We start from the raw sequence: 12,492 nt of genomic DNA, 5'->3' as shown, positions 1-12,492 counted from the left end.
GCTGACCTTTGGGAAAAGTCTAGCATCAGTTTTAGATATTCAGATTTACTGTTATGCAGGTGTTTTGCATTTCTGGCTTGATCCAGAATCTCTCAACAGACACACAGTTCTGGAGGTTACAGCTTGGAGGGTAGACCTGGAACAGGATAATAATCTCTGTATGCCAGGTTTTTAAAGCTTTCAGTGCTAGTTTAACATGGTATTTGACAACTTCTGTACTCAACAATTCCTAGCCCTGGAACAAAGAAATGCTTTTCCTGACTTTCTTCAGGAGCTCTCTTTCCAAGCTGCTATTCTAAAGATAGGTTGTGTTTGTTATTGGAATTCATGTTCCACTTAGGCTTATGCATTTTTGATTCACATCCAGTGTTTTTTGAGTACTTTTTTCTTTTTTTTTTTTTGTTTTTGTCCCTAAGCATCTGTTTTTGCATGTTGCTTTCATTTTAATTTCCTCTTGTTTTTCAAGTGTTGTCCATGAGTTGTAGGAAAACCTTTTCCTCAGGAGCTCTGCTTGCCATGGTGCTGTTAGGATGCAGTGTTGTCTGAACTTTAAAATGACAGGGCTTCTTACACAGGGTGGTGTTTGTGCCTGAATTTGTTTGGTAGGTCTACAGAGGCTTTAAAATTGTCCTTTTATCTTGGTGTGAACTGATGTGAGGTCACACAGCAATAATTTTGTCCATTTACCTAAAGAACCATGGATATGTTGAAATCGTAGACCTCTAGATCCTGCTGTCCTAATGGCCACAGAACTGTTCACAGTTCCTGCTGTTTTTTCTTTAAAGAGAAAAAAAGGGGGCAAAGCACTTTATATGTATTTGAAAATAAATCTCAGTGTTAGTTATGAGGTAGTTCTCTGGAAAGACTGGAGTTCTCAAACCCTTAGATACTGATCACTGCAAACAGAGCTCCTTGATCCCTCAGAGGAATGGCATTAAGGGCTTGGGAAGTGCCAAGATCAAACCTTCTCTTTGATGTGAGCTGGATGGAGGTGTTGGAGAAGGGCAGCTTGCTTTTGGGTACTGAGAGATGCTGGATGTGGGATGTCAGGGGTGTTTGCAGTGCTGCATTGCCTGATTCAGTATCTTTTGGAAGTAAAAGCTCCCTTTGCAGGAATTTGGTTATATCCATGTGCTGTTTGTGTGCTGTTTGTGTGACTTGGATGAACAAATTCTGCAGGAAGCGTCTGGATTTTTGGGAGTTCTGGGGAGAGCAAGGCTTTGTTATTGACTGGGCTTCGAACCCCGTTGCACTTCAGGAACAACAAACTCTTGCCACTTTGGAGGTTAAACATTCCTTGCACCTTTAGGGACCAGATTCTCTCTTAACAAGAAGCTGAAATATGCATTTCACCTTTTCCCAAACTGAATTTTTCTTCACTAAAGGTCTGAGTGCTGCTCCCACAGCCAAGAGGATGCAACTAAATTTATTTATGTGTGAGGAGAAATGCAGCAGAATTAGAGGAACAGGATTTGATTTCTCACTTCCGTGAGTAAATGGTTTGTTTGTCACTAGAAAGGAGCTCTGTGGTTTCCTTAGATTATTATTTTTTTTCAGAAGGCACAGCATTTTCAATTTTGGCTTACAAACCTGGGGCCCCTTTGCAAAGTGTCAGCATTTTTCAAACATAAGGGTTAGACCATGTTCTGTGAGGTTATTGTCTAAAATATTGGGATGACTTTTTAATCAAAACAAGATCTCCACCTGTCAGTGACTCTTACTGTTGGAACCATCTCATCTTTGGCAGGTGCTGTGTTTCAGGTGAGCTCTGCTGCAGGGAGCTCTTTGGGAATCACCTCTGCAGCTCTGCTGGTCGCACACCAGCAGCTTTTTTGTCAAGGAAACCATTTTAGGTGCTTTTTAAGATAACAAAAGAGCTTGTGTAGTGAAAATGAGGGCTATGGCATCAAACAGCAGACTTGACTCAACTAGAATTCTGTTTATTCTGCTGGAATGGCTGTGTGAGGGGACAGATTGTGACAAACTCCAAAGAGGGCAGGAGGGATGGAGGAGCTCAGGGCAGGGATGTGCTCAGGGCAGGGCTGTGCTCAGGGATTTCCTCTCTCACCCACCCCTGCTCTGAGTGCACAGCTGGAGCCCGGGCTGTGCAGTGGGATGGGATTGCCACAGGAGGGAGATGCTGGCCTGCATTGGGAGCATGGCAGCTCCACTAGTGCTCACCTTTCCTGAGCAGCTCCCTGAGTTTACAGTTATATTTACAGCTGAATTAAATATTCAGTGTTTCTCTGAGTAGTTTTTGTGTGCTGTTAGTAGGCAGTGTTCTATAGGAAAGTGGAGCCTTTTTCTATAGGTGTTTCAGTTACTGGTTTTGAAAGGCAAATAGAACACCTTCAGTAGGAATGCTGTCACTTGTCACAGGCTGCATTAATTATGCTCTGAGGGGGTAAGCATACATTTAAAGTTACTTTAACTCCCACAAAAACTTGTGCAGTTAGCCAGCTCAAATTTATATGCTGAAAGCTGGTGAAACTATATTCAGGGATCATTTTTATAAAAGACTGATCTAGATTTATACAAGTCTAAGCTGATTAATTTAAAATCTCCACTGTAAAATAGTCACTCACTGCTATGTTTCAGATTTGGCTTGGGGGTCAGGCAGCCACATCTTGCTGTTGGTGACGTTTCTTGTTTGAACAAGGTTTCTTTGGAGCTGTGTGTAAGGTAAGGCACCTTTGTAGGAGTGCACAGCTCTGAGAGACTCCTGGGTTTGGCTTCTCTGTGGCAGAACTTGATGCTGCTAAAGGTCTCAGAGGCTTTTTTCCATCTCAGACTTTGGATTATCTAATTTTTCTGATGTTAATGACCACTCATAGGAGAGTTTTGGACTTCTACTGGAGGCCCATGGATGAATCTGATTGGACTGCACATCTTTTCTGTGTGACATTCTGTATTTTCTCCAGCTGCCTAATCTGCAGTGTAATAATTATTCTGATTAGGGCATCAGAGCACTTCCATGTCAGCAAGCCAGGACATGTCTCTTGATATTCTTATTTTGGGCCACATATAAAATCAGTGCAATAGTCTGCTTGTGTTTTTGTTGAAGATGATAATTCCAAGCATAGAAGACGAGACACTGACTGAAATACAAGTCCAGATTCTCAAGCACAAAATGACAGCCTGCAGAAAGAAGTGCTGCTTGCCAGGACTGGGTTGGTTGCTTAGCAATGAGCTATTTATCTGCAAAGGGACCCAGAAAAGGGATCAGAATGGTTTGAAAACATAGTTTGAATAAAGGAGCTTCTAAAGTCAGCACAGTTTAACAGTTTTGCTGTGAAATTCAAAACGAGGAGGCTCTGCAGCAGCTCTGATTTGTGAGTTGAAGCTGGCAGGATTATTTAAGGCTTGGCCTCTCCTGCCTTACAGCCTGCAGGCTGTGCCACTGAGTGTGCAAGTCAGCAGGATGGGAGAAGCTGATAAATGTTGATGATCCTTGAGGAAACCCTGGAGCATTCAGGGTTTCTCCATCACATGGACACCTTGAGTTGTTGTGTGAAGAGTTTCTCTTCCAGCTTCCATTCACCTTGAGCACTGACTCAATTTGTCACTTGCAATATTAAGTGCTGTCTTGATTATTTCAAGAAAACATAAGGATCCAGCTATGCTCCAGGCTGAACTGATGATTTCCTGAGGAGAGTTAGACCTTGTTGTGAGACTGAGGTCTTGGTGAGGATCAGAGTTCAAAACAGAACATTAAATTGCAGCCCTGAGTTCATGGTTAACTGTGGCCTCCTGTGGAAAATGCTCTCAAATGATCAGGATTTACTTGGACTGGGTTGCAGGTGACTCTGATTTGTATCTGTGTCTCTGCTGTAGCACTGGATGCTGCAGCAGAAAATTAAGATCATGTGAGAAGTGAGCAGCCATGTCACTACAGCTATTCTCTAAGTTATGACTGATTTCAACCTTGTTCAAATTTCAGGTGATCTTTGTATTCAGGAGATCTGAGAAGGGATTTAGATGGAACACAAATCCATATTGCTGGTTAATCTCTGTGCTATGCACCAGTGCATGGAATACCAAGCTGCTAGTACCAGCCAAAGCTAAAATCTGCCAGAAATGCAGTTGCAATCAATTATCTCTCTGCCTTCTGACTTGCAAATATTGTCTTAAGTTTATGGTGTTTTTTTTTTAAGTGTCACCAGAAAGAAACTCCAGCTAGAGCAGAAATTGTAAAATAAATTTTACAGTTTATTTACTAAATGTGAAACACCAAGTCATTCCTTGTTCCTTGTGTACTTGCAGGTGGGTTTTCAAGCAGCTCTATGACAAAGGCCTGGTGTATAGAGGGGTTAAGGTCATGCCTTTTTCAACTGCATGCAACACCCCCCTGTCCAACTTTGAGTCCCATCAGAACTACAAGGTAAGCTGCAGTCAGATTTCTCTATTTTCTTCTGTAAAGCTTTAGTACTTTTCACTTGATGGTTCCTAAACATGTCATTACACTCCGAATTGGTGATAAAATGTAGGTAAATGGGTTAATTTTGATCGTATTTTGCTGTATTTGTTTGGATCACTTGAACTTAGACTTCTTCCTTGGTTACTACTTACAAATGTTTAAAGTACCCACTTTTTTTGTTGTGGTAAACTCCTCCCTCTCTGTGCTCTCAAGGCTTTATTGTAGTGGTGGATTTTCATGCTGAATTTTCAGAGCAGAGCTGCATTGTCCCTGTCTGTGCACATCTGAAAAGAAGAGGATCTTTGGCAGGATTTGAATCTTCTGTGAGGTGATTTGTAAGGAGTGTCAAAGACTCTGTAGCTGTAGGATAATGGTTCTTCTAAGAATCATTAATTTACACTGGGAAACACCAGAAAATGTTTTACCCAATATAATGCAGGATTTACTGTGGTATATAAAATGTTTCTTTAAAAATGAGTGACAAAATGAAGCAAGTGCAGCTTCTCACTTACAACAAACTCATGTTCATGTATGTGAAGGCAGAACTTGTGTCCCAATTTTCCAAATTCCACGTTGGTTTGTAGATAGAAGTTTTGTATCCCCTCCAATCCTGACCCAGGCCTCCATATCCTTACATTGTAAATCTTCCACTTGCCTTGTGAGAGCAGAGAGCTAGCACAGATTGTACATCTGGTTTCTATATCTTGCCTAAAAAAGGCCAGTTTTCTGGCCAAAAATAGTGGTTTTAAAACAAATGTTTAAATAGACTTGGAGCACAACGCAGCCCACAGATACCAGAGAGATACCAGAGCTTTCAGTGTTGCTGAAGGGTATTTGTACTGAAGAAAAAACGGTTTGTGATTTATGAAAGAGAGATTTGCAAAGAGATCTTGATATTTGTGACTGTTTGACAACTGAAATAATTACTTTTCTTGCCCTTATGGGCTGCCATTTCACACAGGCTCAGATAAATGAGCTTTCTTTAGAACAAGGACTATTTTGGAGGGTTTGTAGTATGTGTATCTATGTTCTCTTTTTCCATAAAGCTTGAAGCTCTTTTCTTGAGTCTTAATGAAATATTTAGATGCTGTTTCTTACTCTAGATCCAGAGGTGTGTGTGGGTGGGATGCTACTCTGCCACTCCATGCAAAAATTACCTTTTTCATCTGCCAGAAATGGTGTTTGGAAGTTGTGGGTCTGTGAGCTGACAGGATTTATTGTTGGTGAGCACAGCCATTCCTGGGTATGAGGCAGCTGTTGCCTTTCTCTCAGTGGAAAGCAGCCTTTGGCTGCTGTTTATTGATCCTCTGAGAGCTGGGACACAGGTCAGGAGCACAAGAGGCACGTTCAGAGCCAGAGCTGGGTGTCCAAGGCACACCTGAGTTATCAATGCCAGCAGCTGGTACTGCATTAAACTGAGGAAATGGTGTCTGCAGGTGAAATTCTAACAGCTAAAACACTACACAACACATTACCTGCCAGCCTGGATGGTATTTTTTAATCTTTGCCAGTTGTTTTTATCTCCTTGGTGAGCTCAGCGAGGAGCCTGCAGCGCTGCCTCACACTCGGTACCGCCCAAACCGAGGGCTCCATCTCTGCCTGGTATTGAGCCTGGGCCATGGCTTATGTAATATTTATGTTTTACTGTTGACTGCACCAGATGTTCACAGAAAATTCCCTCTGGAGCAGCCCTGAGCTCAGACATAAATAGCTGCCTGTCCCATGATGCCATTAAGTGTTCCATGATGCTGGCTGGAAAGCAGAGCCGTGGCCACAGCGCCTATTTTAGGGCTGAGGGTCGCTGTGCATGGCACCCTCTGAGCTGGCATGTGGGATTTCAGAGGGAAAATTTCACATTTGCAGGGCTAGACTTGTTTTTTACAAGCAGCTTTTCATCATATGTGAAATGTGAAGTGACTGAATAGGGTTGTAGCTGGCTGAAAGAAAAACTTCTTTTCAGGGGATTTTAGGACTCATTTGAAGGTGAAGTTTTATAGGGTAGCTGACAAAGGTCTCGTTCCCTGAGTTTTTACTCTTAAATATTAACATACTCTTGTTTTTAAGTACCCCAAATGTTTTTCCCCCTTGTTGACAACAGCTTCTTAATTAGAGATGAATCATTTTATGTGATGTCTGTTCTTCCTAATCCCTGGCTGCAGAAGAAAATGTGGAAAAGGCTTTATTTAGCAGTATCTAAGTATTTCTCAGTATCTGAGAAGCTGCTCATTTTCCTGACCCTTGAGATTGATTCTAAACTTCGTAAATGAGGTTATAAGAGGTGCCTATAGGAACTGCACTTGTCTTTCTTTGCTGTTTTGGCAGCAAATCCCCCAAATCTCCCTGCTAATGGGGGATTTTAACCCTGTGGCCTTGTTGGACTGGCAGATTGCACTGGTGTAATGAGGAGCTCAGTGACTGGTGCTCTGTCCTGACTTTAATGTTGCCAATACCTTTTCCATCACAGGTGAACATGGCATGTTACATTGTTTTTCAGGATGTTCAGGACCCCTCAGTGACTGTGAGCTTCCCTCTGGAGGAAGATCCAAGTGTTTCTCTTGTTGCCTGGACCACGACTCCCTGGACCTTGCCCAGCAACCTGGCCCTTTGTGTTAACCCAGAACTGCAATATGTAAAACTCAGAGGCAAGTGTGGAACATCTCTTCCTTCAGGGCCTGTGGATTTGTATTTATGTTTTGTATTTTACACTGGTTTATGTGAAATTTACAGAACTTTGCTGGGGTTGAACCAGTGATAGTGTGAAGGATCAGATTCACTTTGGATGTGGCTGATGATTTCCAGCTGCTCTGCTCTTGTTATTTAACATGAATTGAGAGGACTGTTCCTTACAAAATATTGATAGATGAAATAAAGAATAATAAAAAAAAGGTGTGTGTGTTTGTAGTCTTTAGTTATACCTTCATGTACAAACACCTCTCCTCTTTTTTTTTATAAAGTGAAATAGTGAGTAGGAATTTCCAGTTTCAGCATGACCACATGAATCTGTTGTGTGTTAAACATGAGGTTGTGCAGGCCTTTGCAGTGAACTCCACCTGTTTGGGTTTTCTTTCTTTGAAGAGAACTAAGTATGTTTCAGTTTTCAAAAGTTTTAACATAAATTTGGTCATCTTAAAAAGAAATACTGGGTATTTTTAGAAATAATAACCTCACTTGCCTGATGCCCTGAGCTGGGTTTGGATGTCTCTGGCTCACTGCTGTGGGACAGTGACCCTAAGTTGGCAGGGTGGGAACCTGAATAAAATTTGTCATTGAAATTAGGAAATCAGGAAGGTTTGGCATAGAAAATGAGTTTTCTTCATAACATGTCACTCATTTTTGATGTTAAGTTCCTTTGTTGGTATATACTTCTTTTATAAAGAAATGCAGGCATGTAATTGAAATAGCAAATCTCAGGAAGGCTGCATGAAGTGCAATCACTACCTTACAACTTAATAATACTGATTTAATGTACTCATTGTCCATCTTCCAATCATTTCCCTCTGTTTCAGTTACAATTTACTGAAACTTCTCAATTGCTTTTTTATTTGACTCAGCAATAATAAAAAGGCATTTCTGCTTCTGCAACAACAAAACACACTGAAAATCAGTGGCCTGGGTTTTATCCTGTGGTTTCTGTTTAAATTTAGCCTTTGGAAAGTGTTCCTTAACTGGCTGGGTGGGGAAAAAGTAGCTGGAAAGTAGGCAAGGATTATTGTGGGCAGTTTTATTGTTAAAATATCTTGCATACATTGAAAGGTTTCATAATGGTGCAAATGAGGGGATTAAACAGGTTTATGAAACTCCTGTTTTATTTTATATTCTAGATAAAGCCACAGGGAAGATTTACATTTTGATGGAGTCCAGACTGGTGGCACTGTACAAATCTGACAGTGAATATCAGATACTTGACAGGCAAGTACATAAATTATTATACTTGCTAGCTTTCAGTGTTTTTCTAAATGAGAAGTTAAATGTTGTTAAGACGATGGATTTCCCTACATCTGTGTTTATATTTCAAAAATCTATAAAAGGAACTGAAGTTTGCTGGAACAAATTGGTCTTGTATATGAAGCTACAAATAGAAAAAAGTTTCATTGGGTTTTTGTGTTGTGGTGGGGAAAAAAGGTTCCATAGTCCACCCTTCTCCTTTGTGTTTACATAAAGGTTAAAGTTTGAGAAAATGCTGGAGGTGTGGTCCAGATGCCTTCTCCTGCACAAGATGTAAAGATTTCAAGGGAAATGTGCAAAGCAATCCCACTGTTTTTAGCCAATAAATATTACTTCTTTAACTAGTGACTGTCATTGCTTTCTGCAGGGTGTTTGATTAGGTGGAAAAAGAGGAATTATTTAAGAAGGCAGACTGGGCAGGGGGTGCAGGTATTAAATTCTGTAGCTGTTTTAGACCAAATATCTGTCTTGGCTTCTCTTAAACATTTTGTATAAACCAGCAGCCTGTTAAAGAGGTCAAATACAGCAAATATTTGTTTATTCACTTTATTCAAACAAACAAACCAGAGAACCCTGTAAAACCCCACATAACCACAATAAAAAATAAAGACTAGAAATGGTTTTGAGAATTACACCCCTTCTTCACTGGCATCAGTTATTTTTATTTGAGTCTTTTTATCAAGCATTTGAAAGCTGTACATTGAAAAAATAGAGGATATTTCAGCTAAGCAGTTGCATGTAATCATTAAATTAGGGAAATACAGAGCTGGAATGTTTAAGATGTTTCCTGTTCTGATGGCTCATACTGTGACAGTTGAATAATTTTAGATTTCTGCATTGATTTCCATCCTTCCCCCCTCTATGAGAATGCTCTTAATCTGTCACTTGGTCTGTATCAATTTAAGCTGGTGTTCAGTTTCTGAAGATGATGTTCAGTGCTCTCATTCTTCAGGCTTGGCTGAACTTGTGATCTCTGGAGTTTTTTCCTCCCCTCTGAGTCATCAGTGGAACCACTGAACAGTGTCAGTGTCAGGCCGGTCCTGCCAGGCCACCACTGGGAATTTTCTTTTGGTCTGATACTGAATTAACAACAGTTTTCTCTTGAAGTGGTGGTGTGTCCTCCAGTTCCAGTGTTTGTGTGTGTTGGAATGATAGTGTCAAAACTCTCACTGACATTAAGACCTAAATTTGACCTGCTTGCTTGCTATCTAAGCTGGCAAGTCTGCCCCAAAAATTTTGGCTTTGTGTGGCTTGCTCTTGACTAATTCACATTTTATATTCTTTAGCACTTCTCTTACTAAAGACTGTCCATCACTTAAAGTTGAATTAGGTTGTTAGACCTGTCTCAGTGGTTTTTAGTTCCATCAGTGCTTCAGTTCTCTTGGGAAATACAGATACTCTGTTCCTTTTTGGTCTTTTGAAACCAGTTCAGAATGTCTAAAAACTTCTATCAAAACCATTTTATGTTCTTAAGTATTTTTTAATACATTTGCTTTGGGCTTAAAAAAGAAGCAAGCTAGCTCATATATTAAATTTGTTGATCTGTTGTCTTTTATTTCCAAATTCTTCTTTTAATGCAATACTACAAATTTGACTTCAGTGTGACTGCAGTCATTCTGTATGAGGAGTGCACAGAACATTTGGGCCTTCTTTTGATGTGGTGTCTTCATCAGAAATTTGAAAAGCCTGCTCTTTAAGGCAATCATACACATTTCAGGTGCTGAATTTATGTCCCTGATTGATGGTATTTCTAACACTCACCCCCTCCAATCTCTGATTATTTTTTAAATTTCCCTTTTTTTAACCTCTGCCCATTTATAAGGCTGCTAGCAAATCTCTTGGCGGATCAGTGTATTTTAATTCTTTTTGTATTAGTGCTATGGTCTCTTCTCAGGCTGATTTCTTTTCTGGTTTTGGTCATGCTCCAGTTTTTCTGTTATGTAATAATTAATTTTCTCAAATGTGAGATAATTAAAAGGTGGTTGAGTGGACCTGTGAAAGATTTAGATCTACAAGTATCTAAATTCATGGAAATGAACTTCCCCACTTCTGCTCTTAATTTCTTTCTTCCTTTAGCTCACTTTTAAATTCTCAAACAGTCAGGCCCTTGAGGGCGAAATTGGTGGAACAAAATCTATAGCAGGATCAGGCTGGGGTCAGGGAATGGTCTGATGAAAGTGTTCAGTGTGTGAAATCCCCTGAACTGGCTGCTTTGCACTCATGAGTTGGTCTGGGTGTATTACCCCAATTCTGGCCATTCAGTGGCTTCTTGTTTTATTTAGCAGAGGTAGGATGTGATTGTTGAGCATTTCCCTCCCCTTGTGTTAGATTTCAGTCCTTTGGCATATTAAACATTTAATTTCTTCACAGTTTTCCCTGGTTGTCTCTTTTTGGATGCTAAAGAATCCAAACCAGAGATTTCTGATCTCCTGAGAGTGAAGGATTGCTGAAGTCATTTTAAACAAATCTTACTGCTGTAGCTTAGGTCACAAGAAGGCACCATTGTATAAATTTTCAACCTGAAGTTCAGGATTTTGGCAAACAAAGTATTTCAGATCCCACAATGAAAATCAGGAATGTGATCCACAACCTCTACCTTTCTCTGACTTGTGTTAAATAAGAATATATGTACTTTTTTTTTTTAAGCCAACTCTGGTGCTTCACATTCTGTATCTGAACATTCCCACATCTGTGTGGCTGAGCACTGGGATGCTTCTCTCTCATCTGATCCTGATTAAGCACCTCAAACATTCCTAAGGCTGTTTGTAATATAAAAACATATAAACCATCTGCAAAGCTGAGGCTTAAAATAGAAATCTCCCCTATTCCTAGAGGATATTCTATGTGCTGAGCTGAGCATGGAGGGGCTTGACAGCTGGCCTGAAAGCAAAGCTGAGATAATAGAAGAGGTAACAATTGATGATTTTTGAGTGTATCTGTAGCAAGGAAGAAGACAAAGCTGTCAGCATGGAAACGAATTAGAAAAGATACATGAGAATATTTGTAAGCTAGTCTACTTTTCTTTCCCTGTGTGGGCTTGTTTTCTTGAACTTGGCAGTAAAAGCTGCTGCAGGTCCTTCCTGTGCAGGGAAACAGCTTTGGAAAGTCCCCCACTTTGAAGGAGTCAAGTGTTTTATGGTTTGACCATTGTTTGGGAGTTGTAGATCAAGGACAGAGCAGGGAGAGACCACAGCTGAGAGCCAGCCCATCTCTTAGATTAAGTTATGTTTTAGCTGATTTTTTTCCCCTGAAGTTGGACAATTTAAGCACTTTCAGGGGAGTTCTGAGCTGCAAATCCCAACCTAAGCCCTGCCTTTGTCAGCTGCTGTCAGGGGCTGAAGGAGCCAGGCTCCATCTCTGCCCCTGTGCCTTGTCTGGCTCAGCTGCTCCCCAGGCAGCCCTGCCTGTGTGGGGTCATTCCCTGAGATGCCTGTGGAGAGTCTGGATGCCCAGTTTGGAATAAGGAATGAGATATCTGAGCTTCACAGGCTGCAGTACCCCGTGTCACAATCTCCTGTACATAAAACTTTAGGATCGTTATTCAGTGCTCTTGGACATGCTGAGCTTTAGGGCTTTCTTGTTAGGATTATTGTGTTTTATCTAGAAGATTCTTGCCCAGCTTTACCATAAGGAGCTTGCCATTAATGCTTAATTCCTTTATTAATTTACATTGATTGTTTGATTGAAGCCCATCAGGTACAACTTGTTGACTGGTAGCAGAGATGCATAAAAGACATTGGTTTTTCTCCAAGTTACCACAGAAGTGGGAAGTAAACTTAAGGAAATTATTTTCATCTTCTGAAATCAAATTCTGTCAGGGAGGTAAAGAAGCAAATAGAAAAAAACCAGTTTTCAAGTTGTTAATTTGTGTTCTTGTAAATCTTTCCCCTCAGGTTTCCTGGTATTGTTCTTAAAGGCAAGAAATACAAACCACTCTTTGAATATTTTATTCAGGTAAGATGAACCAGTTTGGTGTTTGGTACAGGATATAAAGACAAGAATAAAACCCATTCTGAGTATTCCTTGTTCATATTATAAAAAGATTTTAAGTTCTAATAACAAACTCCAGATTGTATTAAATACTGGAAGTTTGAAAAACAGTGTTGAAATTTTTCTCTTAATTTTTTCCT

General features: G+C 40.3%; 1 protein-coding gene across 3 annotated transcripts in view; it reads left to right on the top strand.

Annotated features, from left to right (window-relative positions):
- The window catches only part of IARS1 (isoleucyl-tRNA synthetase 1), a 95,503-nt gene that overhangs the window by 11,799 nt on the left and 71,212 nt on the right, over window positions 1-12,492 (top strand). For all 3 annotated transcript variants that reach the window (XM_030956516.1, XM_030956514.1, XM_030956515.1), the window contains exons 7-10: window positions 4,264-4,381; window positions 6,912-7,059; window positions 8,239-8,326; window positions 12,256-12,316. In XM_030956516.1, the coding sequence (XP_030812376.1) occupies window positions 4,264-4,381; window positions 6,912-7,059; window positions 8,239-8,326; window positions 12,256-12,316 (415 nt within the window). The remainder of the gene's footprint in view (window positions 1-4,263; window positions 4,382-6,911; window positions 7,060-8,238; window positions 8,327-12,255; window positions 12,317-12,492) is intronic.

Source organism: Camarhynchus parvulus, chromosome 12 (genome assembly GCF_901933205.1).
Source record: "Camarhynchus parvulus chromosome 12, STF_HiC, whole genome shotgun sequence".
Taxonomy (NCBI): Eukaryota; Metazoa; Chordata; class Aves; order Passeriformes; family Thraupidae; genus Camarhynchus; species Camarhynchus parvulus.
The sequence above is the reverse complement of the archived record's forward strand: the minus strand, read 5'-3'. Positions and strand labels throughout refer to the sequence as shown.